General features: G+C 38.9%; 1 protein-coding gene across 3 annotated transcripts in view; it reads left to right on the top strand.

Moving 5' to 3' along the window:
• Window positions 1-24,039, top strand: part of SPATA5 (spermatogenesis associated 5) — a 309,590-nt gene that overhangs the window by 275,973 nt on the left and 9,578 nt on the right. The window contains exon 16 of one of the 3 annotated variants that reach the window (XM_038400582.2): window positions 20,973-21,017. The exons of the other annotated variants lie outside the window; for them this stretch is intronic. Coding sequence (XP_038256510.1) covers window positions 20,973-20,990 — 18 coding nt within the window. The 3' untranslated portion in view covers window positions 20,991-21,017. The remainder of the gene's footprint in view (window positions 1-20,972; window positions 21,018-24,039) is intronic. 3 annotated transcript variants of the gene reach the window in all.

Consider the following 24,039-nt stretch of genomic DNA (forward strand, 5'->3'; position numbering starts at 1 on the left):
AAGTGATACCATAATACTTCTACTATTACAAATAATATGTTGAAAATTTAAACTTCTTCATGCAACTGACTTGCTGAAGTAAAACTCTCATAAAATAATTAATGTAAAGTTAATAAAATAAACTTTAGGTGCCAAAAATTATATGTAAAGATTTGGAGGCTACTTCATTTCTCTCCTTTGGTTGATGAAAAAAATAGAACAGTTATATTAAAATCTTAACATTGCTATTTGAAGATATGATAGTGTATGAATGATCTTTCCTTTGTTGTTTAATAATTTCATGATTTATTTATAAGTATAAAGTACAGTGGATATTCATATATACTCTACTCACCTGTCTAGATTTTCCAATTCAGTCCATGTCATACCTCATTCTGCATCCCTGTGAGTTAATGCACAAAAATGCATTGATACGCTTAAAAACTCAAAGCCGTCTTTATTTTGGAAGACCTATATTTTATTCCTGTTTACATTTATATAATCAATACTCTCATCCTGGAATTGCAGCTAAATTAAAAAAAAAATGGTGTCTTTTGACCGCCTTGGAGATTGGGGGAAGAGAGTAAGACGGATTCAGACAATCTTTTTCTAGTGACTCATTGTTTACAGTTGAAATGATGAGTTGAATGTATAAGGGAATGTTATGTTTTGGTCTTTTTTTTTTTCCCTTGTAACTCATCCATCTTGGTTATATAAATGTTCAGTCATTAATTACTAGTTTCAAATTAATACACTTCCTGACTGGACTTGGTTGTTTCTGCATGCAACAGTGCTATAGCAAAGCTTAATATTTTATCAGAGCTGGTCAACCATGTGATATGGAAATATGTTGTTTATCGTGGAGCACTAATGAAGGGAGGGTGAGCCTTTTGTTACTAATGTATACAGGAAGCATGATTGTGAAGTGAAAATGCCTTTTGAATATTTTAATTACCTCTGTTACTTTAAACAATAGCAGAAAAGGGCTACTTTATGTTGATAAATGTTAGTCCCAAATACAAATATTTTCCTTTCTTTTGTTATTTTAGAGTAAATAAAGATCTGTTTTTGCAATTAAAGTAAGTCTGTTTGGGTCAGGATACTATAACCTATCCAAAAAGTTTATCTAGTGTGATAAAAATAGATTGTAGCTCTTGTTTGTTAGACTTTTAAAAAAAAATTGCTTGGTTGATATAACAAGGGTTATTACTGAATACATGTTTTTAAATACTCTGACAGCACAGATTCCCTTTACCCAAAAAGCAAGGGCAACAGAGAGCAGGCTGATTTTTTTTTTAAACTTGATCTTCTTGTGTTTTTGAAGCAGCAAGTGGTTTATGTTGCCCTACGTAGAACTAATGTTCCAATTTGTAGTTGAGCAAATTCTTTTAAAGTACTTTCGTGTGTAGAAATCAACTACAGAAACAGAGATCTGAAGATGTGCAAGTAATGAGTTATCCACTGATTCAAGCACCTTGAGGTAATTCAGATTAGCTGTCAGGATTTGTGATGTGGGTGAAGTCACATTGCATTGTTTCATTAGTGCTGTATCAGATCAGACAGCCATGAAACACAATGTAATATGACATGTCTCTCACTTAATTTCTGATGGTATGTCAGAGTCATTTTGGATAATGGCTGTGTGATGTGCATGGACACTGATAAGTGTCTGTGTTTATAGTAAACACAATGGCCCACTGATTACCTCAAATTATTTTAAATAAATCGCTACAAGTTAAAAGAAGCAAAAGAAATCAACAGTAGTCTTTTGCACTGTATATCTTGATGACAAGTGCATTACACTTTTAAACTAGACTTGTTTAAAAGTTCCATGAAGAGCCCCTGTAGGAAGTTTATTAATTTTAAATGATAGAATTAAAAAAGTAATGTGATAAATCTCTTTTTCCCCGCCTCCCTTCCCCACCAATCCATGCTCCATAGGTGGGACCCTACCAAATTCACTGTGCATTTTAGTCAATTTCGTGGTCATGGGATTTTAAAAATCATAAATTTCATGATTTCAGGTATTTAAATCTAAAATTTCATGGTATTGTAACTGTAAGGGTCCTGATCCAAAAAGATGTACTGGTGGAAGCTTGCAAGGGTTTTTAGGGGGGGGTCCTGATATTTCTACCCTTACATCTGCGCTGCTGCTGGCGGTAGCACTGTCTTCAAAGCTGGGCAGCCAGAAAGAGGTAGCTGCTGTCCGGGAACCCAGATCAGAAGGCAGCGCCACCACTAGCAGCAGCACAGAGGTAAGGACGGTATGGTATGGTATTGCTCCCCGTACTTCTGTGCTGCTGCCTTCAGAGCTGGGCCCTCAGCCAGCAGCCACCACTCTCCAGCCATCCAGATCTGAAAGCAGCACAGAAGTAAAGGTGGCAATAACATGACCCCTCCTACAAGAACCTTGAAACCCCTGCCCGGCAACCTGTTTTCTCACAACAATGAATTTGGTAGGGCCCTATCCATAGGGAACAATTCTGCAATTTTTGGAGGTGAAGTGGATTATCTAATGGATCTTTTCCCTCTCTGATGGTTCTGTGATATAGCACATATTCATGTGATAAATAATTTCATATGATCTATTATTGATTTCAAAACCAGAAAGGATGCAGGTATAATTTCTTTTATTATTGGAGACCTTGTGACAGGGTTGGGGGAAAACCCATCCTGTGCAGGATAAGTGTGCCTGCTTCTTTTAGGGGAAAAAAGCGGGGAGGCATATGTATCTTACGTCTGTGTCCCGCCCAGCCTGAGTCCATACGCTTGTCCTTATCAGCAGGGCAATACGACCTAGTGGCCAGAGTCCATAAATTCGCCCTTGTCACTAGGCAGAAATGCCGAGGGGCCTGTGTCCATCAATCCACCCCTTTTTGCAGGGCAGTAAGGCCCAGTGGCACAAATCAATAACTTCTCCTCTTTTTCCAGAGCAGTAAGGCCTAATGGCCAGAGTCAGGAAATCTGCCCTTTCTCACAAGGCAGTAGGCCCAAGTCAACAGTGGTCCAAGTCAATAACTTTGCTCCTTTTTGCAGAGCAGTAAGGTTTAGCGGCCAATGTCAGACATAGAGGGAGGGGTTGCACCCCCCAGCAGAGGGATCCAGGCCCTCCCTCTCCACCAGACCCCAGCCCAGGATCCTGGTACTGACTGTATTGTGGGCCACTGAGTCAGCAGGGAAAGACTCCTACCAAAATACGCTGACACAAGGCTTCAGCTCACTCACTGGTCCACCATCAGATTCCCCTGGGCTGCTTCCTACCGTCATCCCTGCTGCTGTGGTCTGGGCCTCCCTGTTACCTCTAGGTTCTCTGGTCTGCCCTTTCTCCAAACCCTGCGAGGCCTCCGGGGTTTCCTTGGCATCCGCCTCAGCTAGGGCATCTCCAGCCCCTAAGGTTGCGGGCTTCCGCTGAGCCTTGGCTACTTCAACAAACCATAGCAGAGTGACAGAAGAAATCTAGAACCTCCTCCCCCATACAAAAAACAAACAAAAAGTAAGAAACAAGAAAAAAAAATCAGCATGGTAGATGGCATAACTCAATAGATTATTTAGGCCAAACAAATATCCTTCAGAAAATGGAAATTCAGCCATAGTGCAGAAAAAAATAGAAAGAAGCATAAATCGTGGCAAGTAAAATGTCGCATGGAAATTAGGAGAGATTCTGAAGCACAAAGACGTAAAAAACAAATACATTATTAAGAATATCAGAAGTAGTCGGCCTATGAGAGAATCATTCCATCTGTTGAACTACTAGGGAATTAAAGACCAATTAAGGAGGATAGGGATATAATAGAAAAAAAAATATTATTTTTGCATTAGTTTTCACCACACAGAATGTTGGAGATCTATCCAGATCTATTCTTTACTGATTATAAAGATGAGGCATTATCTATCAGAGATTAAAGTATGAAGGGTATGTGCTAGAACAAGCTGATAAATTTAAGATTAACAAATCTACAGGACCAGATGGCAATCAACCCAAAGTTCTGAAGGACTTTAAAAATGAAGTAGCAGAGCTACTAACTAAAGTATGTAATCTCGTTTAAATAAACAGCTGTACCAGTGAGTAAACTATACTTGTGCTCCCATCATCAATAGCACTGCTGAAACTGCACTGGCATACAGCAATGGAGGGAGATTTTGAGAAAAATGTCATTGCAGTTGTAGCCAGGATTCATTTATATGGATTCATTAGAAAATTTAGAGTTATATTAGATAAGATTAATAGATCCTCAGGGTATAAACCAACCACTAGTTTACAGAGGTTAGGAAGAAACTTCCCCATGGAAGGGACAGTTTATTCTATAAATTCCTCTGACTTCACGCACCTTCCTCTTAAGCATCTAGTACTGGCCGTTGCTGTCATTGACAACATGCTGAAATAGATGGACCACTGGAACAATCCAGCATGACAATTCCTATGTTCCTAATACTTTGCCTGAGACCCAGCACAAAGATAGACCCATGTGAAAACCAAACAGGTGTATCATGCCTTAAATATTATTATAACCTGAGGCATTCTGAGATGTCTGTTTCTCATGCTAACATGAACTTGCTCATTTGGATTCATCACCACATCCTTCTGCTCACCCTCTGGTGAAGATGGAATGTAAGACTTATCAGAAACTTAAGTATACAAAGTATTCTCAAATGATCATTGTTCACATTGTGGTTACTCAAGGTGAACAAAACAACCTTCTGAGTGTCAAAACTAGAGCCATTTCCTATCCAGTCAGAATCCATATAGAACAGGTTGTTCCGTACATGTCAGAACAACACTGATAATATTTGGCAGCAGAAGCAAATACACACACATTAATATCTGAGCTGTGATAACAGACAGGCTTTTATTTTGAATTTTATATGTGGTAGTAATCATTTATCTTTCTCTTTGTTACTCCTAAATAAAGTATTTCTTTCTTGAAATACTTTATTTAGCATAAAATAATAGTTCTTTACCGGTGTTTTGAGAACGCAAAAAGAAACAAACATTCCTAATATATTTACTGTCCATAATTTTTTGCTGGTGTTATTTCCTGTACTTTAATGTCCTACAAGAGTGCACTCTACTTTCAAACAGCAGTCAGTAAGTTTTGCCTACTTAAAACCCTTGGTTTTCATCTGTCAAGCTGTCTGGAGTGGCTCATGACCGTGATTACCAACCTCAGGGCAGACTGTCAAGAAGCAGGGCACAAACCCCAGATTGGTTTTATGTTCTGCAAGTCGATTTAACCAACCAAGTACCAAGTGTGAACTCCTCAAGCACTATAACAACCTTAACATGTAGTCACAGACAGTCCCCTTGGGGACTCCTGTCTATTTTGCCACTGAGGCAAACTGGCCTTTGTGATAGATGATCCATTATACAAAAAATCACATCAGTATTCAACTTACTCCCAGTCCCAGAACACCAATCACTTATCTCAGGTCAAGTGCATCCTAGATCTCTCACCAAAGACAACACTTGTAGCCAATCCTCTAATAAACTAACTAAAGGTTTATTAACTAGGAAAAAGAAATGAGTTATTTACATGCTTAACACAGGCAAACATACACATACACAAGATATAGTATTAGGTTCCAAAAGATTATAGTAGCTGCTATAATATACAAGCTTTATATGTCCTTTAGGGCTAACCCAAGCTAACAGCTGGAGACCCCTTGCTGATGCTTAGAAATCTTCACTCTTCTGAGTTTAAACAGCACAAGAATAACAATTTTTCTTTAACAAGGATTTTTTTCCCCTTCCCTCATTATTCAAGCTGTGATGGGATGAGGGCTTGTGCATGTACCCTCTTCAGGTGTGTGGGGGAAAGAAACAACAAAGCCTTTTGTCCACTGTTTTTCCACAATGGCTTGTCTGGTGTCTACAGGCTGTCTTTTGTTGGGGAGGAGATAACACCTCTTGTGGTAAACTAGTATTTCACACCTATTAATTCTTCTCCCCTGACTGTGGGGTTTTTACAATCTTAGCAAACATTTTTATAGTTACAGAGCAAACGCTTAAATATTACCTTATAACATGGGATACAGACATTATACGGAAGATTAATACATGCGACGTCCTACAAGCATTTCATAGTTTAGACACAGTCTTATAACTCTAACATCTATTTAGTACATCAGTACTACCACTCAGGTGACGTAGACTGGTTTCCACCTGTGCATTTGTCAGTGTTCAGTGAGGCCCACAGGAGTTGGTATGAGTTGGCACCTGGTCAACCAGCGTCACATCACCCACTTAGAACCCAAGAGTTTTATTATATTAGGTATTCAGAATGCCAGTACTTTTTAGCTACCAGGCATTTTTTCACTTAAATGAGGCTTGTGGGTGAGGGAGTTATTATTTTTTCTTTTAAGTCACTTACACTAGAAATAGCGTTTAATAGCAAAAATTTAATTAAGACCAGCATGAGAAGAAAAAATAACCTTAGTTTTCATAGAGAGAGAATTTAGTAAGCAGTATTTAGACAGGAATTAATTACAGAGGCTGCTTGTGATTTGGACGTAGCCCAAAAAAAATTTTTTTTTTTTTAGTTTGTGAAGAAACATGAATGGATATAAAGATACAGGTTTTTTAAATGTTGTTCATTCTCCATCATTAAACAAGTTTCCCCTCAAGAGTGGTATGTTCCATGTGTACATATATGTATATTAATGTAAAATAAACATACATTTAATTTTTGTTTTAGTTTCCTTTTCCCACCTCAGCCTGTAAAAAAGAAATTGTTGAAAAGTGATTTGTAGTTTTAAATAATTTTCCAGGTACCACGTATGTAGAGTTCAAATGAAACTGGAAAATGAAAAGGTCAGTGGGAAGACTGATTACTTACTATTCAAAGAATATCTTGACTTTTGCACTGTTATCAATACTTGGGGGAGGGGGAGGAGAAATACTTATAGGTCCTGATTCAACAAAGCACTTAACCAAGTGCTTAAAGTTAAAATATCTGCATAACCCCTCCCTGTTCAGCAGGTTATTTCAGCACATTTTTTTGCTGAATAGCGATAGACTTACTAATTTGCTTAAAGTTAAGCACATGCTTAATGCTTTTCTGAATCATGTTGCCATGGTGAGGAAGATCACTTGTTAGGATGACACAGAAACTCTCACATGCCATCTCAGCAACATGTGGTGAAAGCATATTTAAAAAAAAAATTTTTTTTTACTTCATTTAGACAGGTTTACAGTATTATTCTAAAATGTATTTGTAGAAGCAATATCCAGGGATGCTTTTTTAAAAAATATAAATAACTTCTGTTACTAGTTTTTAAAAACAAACTTTTATTTAATAAAAAATAACTATAAAAGTCAAGGCAGTTCATGCAATCTTGTACTTTTTTTTTTATTTTTTATTCATGACTATCAAAAAATTTGGATTATCTTAAGTTTTGGTTAAGTCTCATAACATAATAGAATTGGTTGAACTCTTGACTAACTAAAATATATACAACAATTGTGCTATAGAGTTTCTCTTGTAAACTGTATGTTCCTCATGGGTAGTGTGCAATAGTGAGGAAAGGGAAAGAAAGGCTAACAACATACCTAGTTCCTGGCAGTTGTGCACAAATATGAAAGAAAACTCTAAATTTGTTGGGAAGATTCCCATAAACTGTAATAAATCAGATTTGTCTTGAACAGATTGCATTCCAAGTGGAAAACCAAACATAAAGAATTCCTCAGCAAATTCAGGTAGGGTGGGGTGCAGCAGATGTTTATGTATTTTCGTTATTTGTTTTATCATAGCACCTACGAGACCTTGGTAGTTCATAGGCAGCAATGACTTTTAGTTAGTTTCTGGGTGCAAGTCATCATTTTCCCATTACTAAATAAACTGTTTGATCAGAACAGATATCAAGAACACAATGCTATCCGTAATGGTCCTTTCAGACCATTGTGTTGCTTTATTCATATTAGCTTTCATGTTGGTAAGTTTTTGAAGATATTTCCTCACCTGTAGCTTCCAGAGAAGCTACAGTCCCTTGTACTGTAGACAAAGCTTTCTGCCTCTGGAGGAAAGGGTAGGCGTATAGGAAAAAGGTGCTAGTCAGATTATGAAGAAACATTTAGTTTCTCTGTAGTTTAAATTAATATTTTTCTATTGAAAACTTAGTTAAATGATGTACAGTTAGACATATTTGTGGGTGACTAATCTAATCTATTGCACAGGTCATGGGAGTAGTCATCATAAAAAGCATTCATTTTGAACATAAACCCAGATGTGCCTCTTCTTCTAGCCATTCTTCATATGTTCTGCAAGTAAATAATAGAGAAAAGTTGAGGAAAGAAAAGAAGCGGGCGAATAGGATTCTGCAGTGTTACAGCTGTACCTATATGGTTTGACGATATAGTTTTTCTGTTTTTTAAAGAAATGTCTTAATAAATATGTTCCATAGACCCAAGAACACTTAGAAAGACGCAGCAGGAAAAAATAAATAAAAGCAGTGTTAAATATCTTGCCAGAAAAATGAACAAGTGGCATAAAGAGAAAATTATTTGTACTCACAAGATTTTTGTTTGAGAGATGAGAGAGAGCTATCAGGTCATCTAGTCCAGTGGTTCTTAACCAGGGGCACATGTACCCCTGGAGGTACCCACGGGGTACATCGTCATCTAGATATTTGCTTGGTTTTGCAATAGGCTACATAAAAGCACTAGTGAAGTCAGTACAAGCTAAAATTTCATTCAGACAATTACTTGTTTATACTGTTCTATATACTATACACTGAACAGTAAGTACAATATTTATATTCCAATTGATTTATTTTAGAATTATATGGTAAAAATGAGAAAGTAAGCAGTTTTTCAGTAATAGTGTGCTGTGACACTTTTGCATTTTTATGTCTGATTTGTAAGGAAGTAGCTTTTAAATGAGGAGTACGCAAGACAAATCAATCTCCTGAAAGGGGTACAGTAGTCTGGAAAGGTTGAGAGCCACTGATTTAGTCCATTTCTGCCATGGCAGGATTGTTTCCTATAGTATTCTGATTTACCAATTATTTTTCCACTCTAGATTTATTAAGTGTTTTATTTAGTTTCAATAACAAATAATAACAAACACAATGAAAAATTGCTTTGGTGTACTACAGTATATTAATTAGAGTCAAGTGTCCTTTGCTGCCAATTGATCTTGGAAGCTGAGCTCTTTAGCTTCAGTGGCACCACCCAAGTCTTTCCAACATTCACTGTGTGTGGTCTTTTGCACAAGACTGATGATCTGAAGGATTTGCTGATCCCTTGAGACAGCCTCTTTTTCTGAGTCATCATTTGCCTCATCCATTAGTTTAGTAGTTCAGAGACCACAACTGCCAAAATATCCTATATCTGACAAGCTCATCATCTGTTTTGAACTCATTGTCTATGTCAAACAATATATTGAACCTGTCATCTTGACATGTTCTGGAGAAACTGGGGCATTATAGATGGTCTTCATGGGATGGTTCAGAATCTATCTGGTCTGATCTGAGAGGACCTTTAATACTCCTCTTGTGAAGCAATTAACCATTGTGCTAATGGAAACTGCAATCCAGGATTCATGAACAAGATAAAATGCCATCCAACTTGGTTATTTTCTGAACAGTATTCAGTGCATGGTGTTTGCTATCTTCATCAAATGACTAGTAGTGACCCTTGAAACTATTTGAATGCTGAATCTGACATGGCTGATAGAAATTGTGTTTTGCACAAGGATCACCTGCTTGATATTGGTCACTGTGATACATGCTCAAAGACTATTGCGTTAATAGGTTTCAGAGAGATAGCCATGTTAGTCTGCATCAGCCAAAACAATGAGGAGTCCTTGTGGCACCTTTGCCCTGGTCTACACTGAGGGGGGGGGTCGACCTAAGATATGCAACTTCAGCTACACGAATAGCGTAGCTGAAGTTGGTGTATCTTAGATCAACTTATCTGGCCGTGAGGACGTCGGCGAGTCAACTGCTGCCGCTCTCCTATCGACTCCGCTTCCGCCTCTCATGAGCTGGAGTTCCAGAGTCAATGGGGAGCGCGTTCAGGGATCGATTTATCGTGTCTAGATGAGACGCGATAAATCGATCCCTGATAGATAGATCACTACCTGCCAATCCAGCGGGTAGTGAAGACCTGCCCTAGAGACTAACAAATGTATTTGGGCATAAGTTTTCATGGGCTAAAACCCACTTAATCAGATGCATGGAGTGAAAAATACAGTAGGCAGGTATATATATTACAGCACATGAAAAGATGGGAGTTGCCTTACCAAGTGGGGGGGGGTCAGTGCTAATGAGGTCAATTCAGTCAAGGTGGATGTGGCCCATTCCCAACAGTTGACAAGAAGGGGTGAATATCAACAGAGGGAAAATTACTTTTTATACTGCTAACGAGGCCAAATCAATCAGAGTAGATGTGGCCCATTCCCAACAGTAGACAATGGGCCACATCCCAACAGAGTGGATGTGGCCCATTCCCAACAGTAGACAATTTTCCCTCTGTGAGTATCAACAGAGGGAAAATTACTTTTTCTAATGACCCAGGCACTCCCAGTCTTTATTCAGGCCTAATTTGATGGTGTGAAGTTTGCAAATTAATTCCAGTTGCGCAGCTTCTCTTTGAAGTCTCTTTTTGAAGGTTTTTTGTTGAAGAATGGCCACATTTAAGTCTGTTATTGAGTGTCCAGGGAAATTGAAGTGCTCTCCTACAGGCAGGGCAGTTGCCCGGGGCCCCACACTACAGGAGGCCCCACAAAGCTAAGTTGCTCAGGCTTCGGCATCAGCCCCAGGTGAGAGGGCTTGGGGCCCCGGACTTCAGCCCCATATGGCAAGGCTTCGGCTTTCTGCCCTGGGCCCCATTGCAGACCCTCTGGTCCTGGCAGACCCCCTGAAACCTGCTCACAGCCCCCCAGGGGCCCCTGGATTCCTGGATGAGAACCACTGAGATAAAGGATGCTTCCTGCAGGAACAAAATTCAATGGGGGATGGAGGGGGCAGTAAATTAATGCAAGTCCCCAGTGCTGAAACAATATAGGTAACAAGCCTTTTGAAGCTTCATTCGCTGGAGAAACAGCACACAGATTGGTCTGACATGGTTCAAACATCTAAGAATACAAACTGTATAAAATAAAAGCCCTAACCGTTGGGTCACTCAGACCATTTGAGAACTGACAGGCATGAGACTGTGACCAAAAGAACTAAGTTCCTGTGGGAGGACCTGAAGTATTTTAGACTTGCCATGGTTTCCAGGTGGAGGATGGGTTTTCTCTGCAATGCTTTTGTTTTGAATAGATAGTTCTTTGCTTTGTGAAAGCTGGTTCCGTAAGTCCAAACCCTCTTCCACGTGGTGGGAAGATGGAAACAGGGCAGGTAGAGGATTGCCTTGTAGGGTGACATATGGTTGGTGAGCTATTCTGTCTGGGCCACTATGGTAGCCATGAGAGCCTGCAAGAATCTATTCCAAAATAACCAGGCTAACAGAGCTCTGGTTGAGCACACCAGGCTTGTTAGCCTGGCAACTTTGCAACTGGTCTAAGAGATGGTCACTCCGAAAACAAACCTGCAGCTAACAAATCCTTCAGTTGTCTCGGCTTTACGCTGCCACTGGAAATGGTCTGGCTGGCCAAGAGAGTGAGTGAATCGGTGCAACATTGCTCATCCATTTTAAACAAATTCCCAAGCAGTCTTCAACAATCCAATAAGTCCTGCAGTGATGGCAGAATGGTGAAATGACCGGCAGTGGTCATTGTTGGGAGTTATAGTTGTGAACCTACACATGGGCTGGTCAAGACTTTTGTCACTCTATGTTGACTTGGGGTGACACTGTAGTTTGGTGAGGCTTTCATGCCCAGCAGAGCATCGTTGACATGATTTTCATCATTAAATGTTATGAATAGCATCAACCTTTCCACTTTGTGTTTCTAGATCTAATCAAAGCTTTCAACACGATCAACTGCAATGCCTCTGGAAATTGCTCACTAAATTTGGATGTTGAGTCAAATCATTAACATTGTTCAGTAATTCCACAAAGGCATGGTTGGAAGAGTTAGTGTTGATAGTGATCTAACAGACTCATTTCCGATCACAAATGGAGAGAAGCATGGCTGTGTCCTTGCTCTTAGCCTTTTTGAGCTATTCTTTGCTGCGATGTTAAAGGAAGCTCTCCATGGCTCTTCAGATGGCATCTTTATATGCTTTTGCACTGGCCAGTGTTTAATCTCTCTCATATACGTGCAAATGCCAAGGTGATCAAAGTGTTCATCCAGGAACTGTTCTATGCCAATGATTGTGCCTTGATGGCACACTCTGAAGCACACTCTGAGTTAGTTTCGTGTCTCAGCTATGGAGCCAGTCCTTGAAAATTAATAACATTCTCCAGTGGAATTTCTCAACGCTACTGACAGCCTAGACTTTTCTCATAAGTCACTTGCTCTAGACCAGTGGTTCCCAAACTTATTCCGCCGCTTGTGCAGGGAAAGTCCTTGGCGGACAGGGCCATTTGTTTACCTACTGTGCCCACAGATTCGGCCAATCGCAGCTCACACTGGCCGCGGTTCGTTGCTCCAGACCAATGGGAGCTACTGGAAGCGGTGCAGGCCGAGGGACGTACTGGGAGCCGCGATCGGCCGAACTTGCAGGTAAACAAACCAGCCCGGCACGCTAGGGGCTTTCCCTGCACAAGCAGCTGAACAAGTTTGGGAACCACTGCTCTAGACAATCACAAAAAAATGTCATTTCTTAGTTCCAGTATCTTAGGTTAGGAACGTTGCCCTTAGGGTAAAATCATATAGCCCTGATTTACACTACGAGGTTAGGTTGAATTTAGCCGTGTTAGGTCGATTTAAAAATGTTTGCGTCTACACAACCAACACCATTCCGTTGACCTAAAGGGCTCTTAAAATTGACTTCTGTACTCCTCCCCAGTGAGGGGAGTTGCGCTAATATCAACCTCGCTGGATCGAATTTGGAGTAGTGCAGGGGCAATTCGACAGTATTGGCCTCCAGGAGCTATCCCAGACTGCTCCAATGTAACTGCTACTTTCCGTACTTTCAACTCCGATGCACTAGCCAGGTACACAGAAAAAGCCCCAGGAACTTTTGAATTTCATTTCTTCTTTGATCAGCATGGCAAGCTCAGCAGCACAGGTGACCATGCAGTCCCCCCAGATTCGAAACGAGCTCCAGCATGGACCGAAAGGGAGACACTGGATCTGATTGCTGTATGGTCAGAAGAATCTGTGCAGGTTGAACTCCAATCAAAAAGAAGAAATGCTAATATATATGCCAAAATAGCACAGGGCTTGGTGGACAGAGGCTACAGCAGTGCCGTGTGAAAGTCAAGGAGCTCAGACAAGCATATTAAAAGATAAAGGAGGCAAACTGTCGCTCCGGGTCAGAGCCCCATACAGGCCACTTCTATGATCAGGTGCATAGACAGATTTGCTTAATTGTTGGCAGCAGCTATTTTTTCTAATTCCTGTAATATGCATCCAGATATCACAATGAAGTCAATATACATATTTAAACAAATGAATGTCATGATTTATTATTGCTCTTGTGAAATGTCATGGGGGAGGGGTGGGGGAGAAGTGCTGGAACCAGGAGTGTTACTTTAGATAACTTGTAAATGCAAATAAAGAGGCATTTAAACTTCCAGTATGAGTTATGGAGAATAGTATTTGCATTTTAATACCATTGTTATTACCCACATTCTCTCATATGTATTCATATCTAAGGTGTCTCATGCTCTTGGAATAGCATGAAAGAAACATACTTGTATTCTGCATGGCCTCAAGAAGAAAATGTATATTTACCCTGCATTTTTAGAAAAAGAAAGGGAGATGAAAAATATTAACACATTGCTTATACTGACAAAGGTGGAGAGAAGTGTGTATCTGCACACTCTTACACAGGTGAACAGTGTTAAATTATACCTCTATTATGTTTGTGGGGTCACCATAATATATTTTGTGCCCATAATATGTAATGCTAGTGTTCTCTATTTTTTATGGTCTGCTGACAATTATCATTTGTTTTTCAATTTTTTTAATTAAATGGAGATTTAATTAGTCCATCTGGGGAGCATAGCACATTTTTCTGCTATAACTTTCCATTATTTCAGAAACACATTACCAGATGCAGATTCCATAAACAAACACATATGGCTGTCATGCATAAATCATCTGCAGGATAAATTACTGCTGATCCCATTTGATTGCATTACTTTGTCTTCCATTACATTATTTAACCATAGAGTTTTTTAGGAGCTAATGGGTTTTTTGGGGTTTGTTTTTTTTTAAAGCATACTGCCCAATGTTTAATTTTCACATTTGTTAAATATATTTTATCCTGCCTGTTTTCATTCATATTTGTCTGCTTTTGTTCATTTTCAAGAACTGTTTAAAGAGGAATCTTCATGCACAATTAATATTTCTGAGGTACAGTATTTAGCAAGATACACAGAGTAAACAATTTTCCAAACACCAAAACAGCTCTTTACTACAGGAATAAATTTTAAAATAATAATAGGCCAAATTCTCTGCTGTCATTAATTTTAAGCAGTATTATGCCAGGAGAGACATAATGGTGAATAAGATATAAACCTAATGAAAGAAAGTGTATGGTGCTGAACTCTTTCAAATATCATTACAGCCATTGCGCCTGTTCCTGGTAGAGCACTCAGCACTTAAGGCCAGATTCATAGTTGACCTTTGAGCTATCTGTGCTGGTGGAAAAGGGCACAGGACAGGTGTAAGGCTACTTTGGTGATGAGTGCTGATGCAGGTCACCTATACACCATGTACAGAGCCTTCTTTCTGCCTTTTTCATAGCATTCCTAGTTGCAAGGCATGTTCTATTGTGTACAGAGGATGTAGTAGAGGCAGAGCAGGGGCAGGCTAGAGGAGGCATGGCCAAAGTAGACTTATACCCAATGATTCTTCATCCCTACAGTGGCTGATAGGAGAGCTGGTGCAAGTTTATATGAAAATACATTTTATTATATGACTGACAATCTCTCTCTCAAGAGCCTACAACTGTGTATTATATAGATGAGTGTTTTCATCATAAATGCTCATACTACAATATATACATATACACTATATTGCCCTTAATGTGTTCAGTGGGTCAATGTACTTTTGGCTGCAGGCCCCAGCCAAGTTTCGGCTGCTTCCCACAAGTTATGCACCGACCTGAATCCATCTACACAGTCTTACAGTCACAGCTGCCTCCAAGCATGGCTTTCTAGCTCCTGCTGCAGCTTGTTCCCTTCCTCACTACATTCACTGGCTTCCCCAGAGAGAGATTGCTTCCTGGGTGAGATTCTTTCAAAGAGTTTCCCTCCTCCTCCCTCTGTTGGCCGGGGCATGGGATATTTCTGCTTGTCCATCGTGAAGAGTCATAGTTCTGCTGGGAATAGTAATTTCCCATTTATCAGATTCATCACACTACCTTCTAATGGTTAATTGTTAATAAACTCCAGTTAACTTTTTATGAAGTGCTATTCTGTAAACAAGGACAATATACTCATCAGGCAGTACATAAACAGTTCCTTATTTTTATACAGAAGTGCACGGTTGAACACCGGATAATAGCTGCACTTGAACATGTGTTTATCAAATTCTCGAGTAGGTTTTTATCTATGCTTAGAGGACACAGCATAGTATTACAGAGAGCAGTTTATTCATTCAAACATCCTTGGGATTTTTCACTCCTATACAAAAGTCTGTATTGAGACGAAATCCTTCTCATGATTTGTGATTGGATATCTGTATTTCATTTCTGTCACAGTGATATTCAGACTCCAATTAGGTGTGGAATACCTTAGAGCAGATTAATGAACTAGGCAGCAAATATATCAGTAAGATTATTTTACCTTAATAGGTCAGTATTTAGCACCTACAGAATTTAGCACTTTCAGTCTTCAGAAGGCTATACTAACATTAACTAAATAATCTTCACAATCCACCTGTGTGTTGGATAGGTATATAAATAGGTAAGTATCACTGACATCCCTATTTTACAGATGGGGAAAACTAAAACAGAGGAGTTAGGGGTAGATTTTTTTAAAGTATTTAAGCACCTAAAGGGCCCACTGGTGCTTAGTGGGATTTGCAAAAGCTCCTAGATGTCCATGAAAATCCCACTAGGTGCCTGTTTGCATCTTTATGTGCCTAAATACCTTTAAAATTCTGGCCCTAAGTGACTTGTTAAAGGCCAAAGAGGGCATTATTATTGGAGTCAAGGACAAGAACCAGGAATTTTGACTTCCAGTTCTATTTTCAGACCACTAGATCCTCATGTTTACTCAAAATTTCCCTTTATTAGGGAGATCGGTATCTGAAAAGTGGTGATCGATTTTTAACTGTTTAATATTTTAATGACTCGTACAGTATGCAATAATATGCACTGCCAGGAGGCCCCAGACCCATTGCATTAGGCACTGTATAAACATATGCAAAAAAAACGGCCCCTTCCCCAAACAGCTAACAACTCAAGGATGTCACGCAATCACAAATGGGAGGAGATGGTCTATGCAATCGTGAAAGGGAGGAAAGGTGGTTCATAAGAGAATCTTTATGTTAAAATGAGTGTGTTTGGGAATCCATGATATCGAATGCTACTGATGTTATGCCTCATTCAGAATACTGTCCTAGAAGAGGTAACTATTAATTAATATTTCTACTATGCTTAAGATATAAAGCACTCTGTAATATGTTATGTTTATTAATAAAGATTCTTTTACCAGTCTTCTGAGCCATCAGTACCAGTACAAATATGTTGGCATTAGTTATTTAATCAGACTATGAATACTTGGGATCTCACATAAGAAGCAGTCTCTGTGGTATGTGGGAATTATCTAGCTTATCAGAGAAATGGAGCCCAAAGATTTAAAATCCAAAGGTGCCTTCCTTTTCAAAAGAAAACTGGCAGTTCTGTGACATGGAACTTTATGAAAAGTCATTTTCCTTTAAGAGATTAGCAGATACTGGGGAGGCGGGGAAAGAATTACTCAGAGGTTGTTGTTTTTTGGGGGGTGGGGAGAATTGTCACATACTCTTTAATAGAAGTAGTCTTATTATTGAGTCTGAAATCTTGCAGAACAATTAAGTATCATCTTAAAGTACCAAGAATAATTTGTCTGTTAGTTGAATACATGCATGGTAAATTTCCCCGTGGGACTTCGCTTAGGCCCCAAATCAGAAAAGCACATAAGTATCTCTATTCAGAAAAGTACTTAAGCACATGTTTAACTTTAATCATATGCTTAAGGTTAGTGACTCCAGTGGACCGTAAAGATAAGCATGTACTTAAGTGCTTTCCTGAATAGGAATGCTTTCTTGAAGCAGGGCCTGAAAGAGAGAAAGGTACCTCTCCCCTTTTTAGGTTCTCCTTCTCTTTTCATGTGTGAGCAGCATAGTTTCCATTTAAATTTAAAAAGGCAAACAACCACATCCTGTGAAAACTTACTAATTTTCTAATTCTATCTTCATGTTCAGTGTTTTTTTGTTAATGACATTTGGTGCCCTACAAAGACAAAGTGATGAGAAATCCTAGAGGTCTGACAGATGATTTGACTAGTCATGTTTATATAAAGTCCTAAGGACTTTATTTCCTTGTTTGATTTGTTTGTTTTTTTTAACACTGCCTTAACTTAATTGGGATCTGATTTACTATAGAAAACTCTTTCCTGGGTATCTGGCTGGTGAATCTTGCCCATGTGCTCAGGGTTTGGCTGATTGCCATGTTTGGGGTCGGGAGGGAGTTTTCCTCCAGGGCAGATTGGAGAGGCCCTGGAGGTTTTTTTGCCTTCCTCTGTAGCATGGGGCATGGTTGACTGGAGGGAGGCTTCTCTGCTCCTTGAAGTTTTGAACCATGATTTGAGGACTTCAATAGTTCAGACATGGGTGAGGTTTTTCATAGGAGTGGGTGGGTGACATTCTGTGGCCTGCGCTGTGCAGGAGGTCAGACTAGATGATCAGAGTGGTCCCTTCTGACCTTAGTATCTATGAATCTATAAACTACAAATGTTTAATGAGTATAGAATCTTTGTGGTGAAGGGTGATTAGGATGAGGAAAGGAAAATCCTAAAGATCATGACTTACTGAGTTGCCAGTTTAAATCTGTTGTTTATGCAATTTATACTGTTACTCTGATAGTTATAAAATGTATGGAGAAAGTCAATGTTTGGTGCCTCTTGGTTAATCTATATTCTTTTTAAATCAAGAATGCCTAACATTAGGATGAATTATAAACTGTGATTTAAATAGTTTTAGCAGTTAGTCTAGATTCTCTGAATATTAACAAATAAATACAATGGGATGTACATATAAACTCTACTTTAAAATAATTTCTGAATATTTACTTGCTTCATTGATTGTTTCCCCCACATGCTTGTAACAGTCAAACAAAGTTCTACTGAAATTCGTATTTGTACATAATAACCATAAACTGGCAAATCTCATGTTTTTGCCAGCAGCCCAGTTTATTTTTTGGTTAGTTGAATAAATGATGTGCTGAAAATCAGGCTTCCTGTTGCTTAGTAGATTAAGCCATAGATTTTGAAATCTTCTGCTGTGATTTGTTTCTCTGGCAAGTGATTGGTCCATGAAGCCAAATGGTCAGTTGTATTGTTTCTAAAATTATTTATATTGTAGCTTTCTAGAGATAAGGCAAGTAAGATTTTATTAATTAATAGTGGTGATGGTATTGATTAAGTGCAGATGTCCTAGCCGAATTTCAGCTACCTTTTTCTCTGCCACTCCACCAAAGTTTGGGTTATACTTAGGGTTTTGGTTAAGTCTAATTATGCAGATAAAGTTCAACTTTAAAATTCAGAGCTGGGTTCAGATAATGAACCTTCCCCGCCCCCATGCACATGGAAGCAAAATTCTGAGGGTATTCAGATCTACTGTAAGCTTTCATTAAAAAATGATGATGATGTGGACCTCATTTTAAGAGAGAGAATCATCTCATGGAATATATCTCCTCCCATTAGTCATATAAAGCCCTGTGGTAATTACAGCAGTTACATGACAGACAATATTAGGACAGTATTTAGCACATTTTTAGTTTTCTTCATTTCTCAGATGATGATATTCATTAAAGGGGAGGGGCCAGACCCATGTGACAAGCCAGTTGTTTGTGGGTAACAGCAAGTGCTTTGCAGTCCACCAGTTTGAGAAGGCTAGCTAGAGCGCTGAGTTAGGCACAACTAGAAAATTGTTTTAATAAAGAAATAAAATGATGATCGACTTCAACACTGGCTACATAGCTGACTTGTTCTCAAGATGTGTGACCTGAATTTACTCCTAAATCAAGGAAACTCAAAAATGGCAAGATTACCATGACCTGACAATTGTCAGCTATAAATAGATTTCTCTTCTTCTTTGTCGACTCCTCTTCTTCCTGCCTGTTGTAGCCCACCCCAAGCTTATCTCTTTCACCAACAGAAGTTGGTCTAATAAAAGCTATTACCTCACCCACCTTGTCCCGCTAATATCCTGGGACCAGCACAACTATAACACTGCAAACAATATTAAGAATATGTCACTTCCCAAGGCAGAGATCAGCTCTTGATACATTTCTGACTTCCATGTATAGTTCTCCTGTTAGTATGTGGTCCCATTCTTAACCTATTTGCAGATTCCCTCGATTATCCCAAATTGCTTTCACATGGAGCTGAGGTTAAGCTTTATTTCTCTTGGCTTGTCCCTTCTGCAGCAGACACTTCCGCTTCACTTTGAAAGGACAAAGCAATGTTCAGCTGCCTGGGTCTGAGCCCAGGATTTAATTTATACGTTATTTAATTTCCTTTAGAAAATTGGAAGCAGGGACGTTTAGGAATGGAAGTCAGTACTTTTCATTTGTTGAAGGACTCTTTTAGGGCTAATATAATCATCAGTAGTAGATGTGAGCATGATTAGGGTGACTTAAGGTAAAATAAAGAACATTGAATAGAAGGAAAAGGTCTTTCATAATGGAGAAGGTGCAAAGATTTATAGCCATCTGCAACATATGCGAGTTGTGAATTGTGACACTAGAAAAAAATGAAAACAGAAAATCATTAAATTTTGTGCGACATGTTTAAGACACCTGTATCTCCTTACGTAGAGCTCATTATATTACATTTGTAATCATTTTTTGAATTGCAGTGGTTTCTGGAACTGAATTTAACCATCTAACTTATTTTGCAGAAATTGTTCAGTTAGTCGGGAGGTTTCCATTAGGGCTGACTCTGCATTCACTCCTGCAATTAGGTCCATGCATGCCGTGAAGTACGTGCCAAGACTATTTGAAAATTTCTCATGCAACTTAGGAAATTAAAAATTCACTTTGGGAAGGACGTGATATAATGTTTGGCAGTGAAATTTGAATACTGTGTCCATTTGGGAGTAGAAGGTCTTCGTCTCCCCAAAAAAGCAGCATAAACATTTAAATATTTGTTACATAGGATTTTGAATGATCTGTAGCAAAGTAAAGTATCCTGTTGGGGGAACTAGTGGTATACATGTGCATAGCTTTACAATATAACGTGCTTATTGCAGACTTTATTTTAGTGAAACACCATTTAATAAAGGCAAATAAAAGTTCCAAATTGTTTTAGTGCATTCCAATGTGGCAATTGCAGTTTCAGTAATGGTTTTGTGAAATAATTGACTTCACCATTAGAAGATTTCACTGTGCCTACAAGTACATATTTATTGCCAAAACTATCATAGTTACAAAGTAAATATTGCAAATCACATACAACTGCTAAATAGAAAATGATGTACATTATATTATGGGCTAGATTTTGAAAATTTGAAATGTCATTGTGTTGCACAACTTGCACACTCAAAGGCAGCATTTAATACACATTTCAGATATTTCATGCACACATGATCAGCGTAGATAATTTTGTATGCCTGACTTTAAAAATTTGGGCATATGTGTAAATAAAGGAATGTTGGGTGATGCAAACCAACGGAAACCATGAAATCCCAAGCTGACATTGACACTTCATCCTTTAAAATGTTGTCTTATAGGATGAAGAATGTGCATGATTACCCTGAAGTCTTATGGTGATCATGGTATGTATTGCAACTTGATATCGGTGGTGGGAATGTGGAGACTTTTTTTTAATCCTTCCTTTCTTAAAAAAAACAAAAAAAAAAACAAAAAAGCAGACAGACAGAAAACATATAATTGATTCCAGGTTCTATACACAAACCAATGCATGTACAGCATCTGCTATCAGACTTGCAGTGCATTGTTGTTTGTAAGTCCAGGAGTTTTCTTTCTTTTATTTTGTAATTACCTGGGAAGTTGTAATAAAGATTATTATATTCCATTATTTCCTAAATCCTACACACCAACCTACCTGCAGGAGTATATATCTCAAAAGCAGAAGTGCTAATCTGCCTCCACTGCCTGATACAGGAGTAGCAAGCCAAAGTGAGTCTATTTAGATGGGTCCACTCCCCACTCACTTGCTGTGTTCTGTAGGGCTTCCATTCACATTAGAGCTGGGGGAAATCTGTGTGGGCAGGTTGAGGGAGTCCAGAGTTCATGGCCAGCTGGTCCATAACCAGGTGGTACCCTATCTAAAACCCTCATATGGGAGTAGAGATGAAACAGTTGAGTATAGTGCAGCCCAAATAAATTTGTTAGTCTCTAAGGTGCCACAAGGACTCCTCATTTTTTTAAAGTCTGTAGCAGTTCACCTTTTTCATCTCTTTCTCCACATGTCCCCTGTCATCTAAGACACTTGCAGCTTCTTCAAGCAGCCATTTCTCCCCAACTTGCTTTCATCCCTGTGATGGTATAGGAGTTTACCCTGGCAGGGATTCTGTTTGCAGTCAGGAAAAAAGGGAGCCTCTGGGCACTACCACAATGAAAATAAAAATAATACCCATGCATGAGAATGTCCACAGAGAGTGACAAAGGACATTGGATATCACAGTGTTCTGGTAGGGCTTGGTAGCTGAACACTAAGCTCAATCGTATGCCAAACCCTAGCCCAAAGGGTTCTGTTTGCCCAAAGGGGAATGACTCCCTTCCTGCAGGTTTTCCCCAGAGAAGTTCCCTGGACATTTAGACATGGGGGAATGTTATATACAAAGGCAAGAGAATTTGTTATGGACAGTACAACACTTACATTAAGGTCCAAGGGCCTTATCTAAATTTTTGCTAACATCCCCCTCTCCACATGTGTGTATAAATGGTTAAACAAAAATGTAAATCACTGGTATAATATTCTCTCATCTATTGGTTTTGTACAGCTGCCCATCATCATAGTATCTGTGCCTTCCATGTTAAATCAATAGAAATAGTAAGGTTCCTAGTGAATTTAACCGAATTTCTTGCTCTCCTCCCTTTATTCAAGGTAAAAACTCTCCTGATTTTTTGTGCTTTTGGCGGGAGCGGCTTTTTTTGCAGGATCGGTGGCAGACAGCCATGGTCACTATTCAGAAAAACAGCCTGCTGCAAAGAATCAGAAACTAATTTAGACCACTACCTACTGGGAGTTGTGAGGCTAGTCAGGTGGAAAGGGGAGAAAAGTTTGATCATCTTTATGCCACAGACTTTTCTGTCTTCCTTTCACTGGCTGTAGCAACCCATAGAAATTACTAGAGTACTAGCTCTTGCTCTGTGACACACTCAGGAGTGAAGGACAAGTCCAGGGTGTTCTTTGGTTGTTAAGGAAGAAAACAGAGGGAGGGATAAATCTCTTACTCTTGACCTACTAAAGAGAAGGCTGCTGTCCCAGTTCCCATAGAGTAGGGCATGAGGAACCTTACAAAATTCCTTCTCTTTCTTTGCGTGCCTTGTTTGGACAGGAGTCCAAAAGGTCTCGATTTCTTCACCCAGCTGAATTTTAAAAAGGAGTAATCAGACTGGGAGAAGTGAGACCCAGCTGATTAAACATCGGGCAGCTGCAGAATATTCTGTCTTCCCAGGCTACATTATGATATACACTGTGTGTGTCACCTGACATCATGTCAAAGTAAGATGGTCTCCCTAACTCTGCTCCTGAGAAGAGAGCAGTCATGAGCAGCTGTTTAATGCCATAACTGTAATGCCTGTTGTAAGCCAGCAGCTGTAAAGGCAGTTTTTTTCTGCATAGGTCCCCAAGATAGCACTACCTAGAGCTATGACATGTCCTGTAAGTCTCAGAAGATTTTTAGTTGGCATAATTCAATCCATCTTGCTGCGGGGCATTCAGCATATTAATGGTGGCTCCATGCACGTGTTCTCTGCAGTAACAGTGTACTGTAAGTGAGAACACACTACACTGTTAATTACTTTTAATTTAAAAGTGTTTGTATGTGTATGTATAAGAAAAAAACTCTTTTTTTTTTTTAAATAGATAGATACATACACACATATGTATGTATAGTCTTTCTGGTTTTCTAGAGGCTTGGCTTCCTGCTTTTCCTCTAAGGGAATGGGTTAAATTTTCTTGAAATATTTATATAAAAATGAAATAATTTTTGAGTTTAACCAGAAATGCAGCTTGAACTTGTGTGGAAACACGGGGGGCTTTTTTGTTTTGTTTTGTTTTAAGTTGCACAAATATAGCTGAAACTAGAAGTTGGCAGAGAATGCTGTTTAAAAATATTTTGTCCCAGCATGTAAAAACTCGTCATGTTACAAAATTCTTTTGTTAAAGGTTCAGCTATGCCATGTCTCTGCCAGAGTGATGGGATCCGTATCAACTTAGTACATTTTGGAAAGTAACCGGTATTTTGGGCTTGTAGTTACAAATGTTAAATTGGAATTTACACGTTTAATATATTGCTTGGAAAGATACCATATGTAGTAATTTTTTAAAGAGACACTGGAAAAAATAAAGATTACAACTACATTCAAAAATTCACTCTGGCTGTTGAATCATGCCAGAATGAATAGAAATATATGCAAAGACTCTTTTGAATATACTGTTGAAGATCTTGATTTATTCCCTTTAGACTCATCATACATACAGTATGCTGTAGTTCCTGGATATTCCTTGTGGTCAATTTTAGGCATGTACCTCCTCTATCTCTTCTGCTCTCTCTGTGTATGTGTGTGTATATATATATGTAAGCATCGTAGAATGATAAGCATCAC

Source organism: Dermochelys coriacea, chromosome 4, assembly GCF_009764565.3.
Source record: "Dermochelys coriacea isolate rDerCor1 chromosome 4, rDerCor1.pri.v4, whole genome shotgun sequence".
In the NCBI taxonomy this organism is placed as follows: Eukaryota; Metazoa; Chordata; order Testudines; family Dermochelyidae; genus Dermochelys; species Dermochelys coriacea.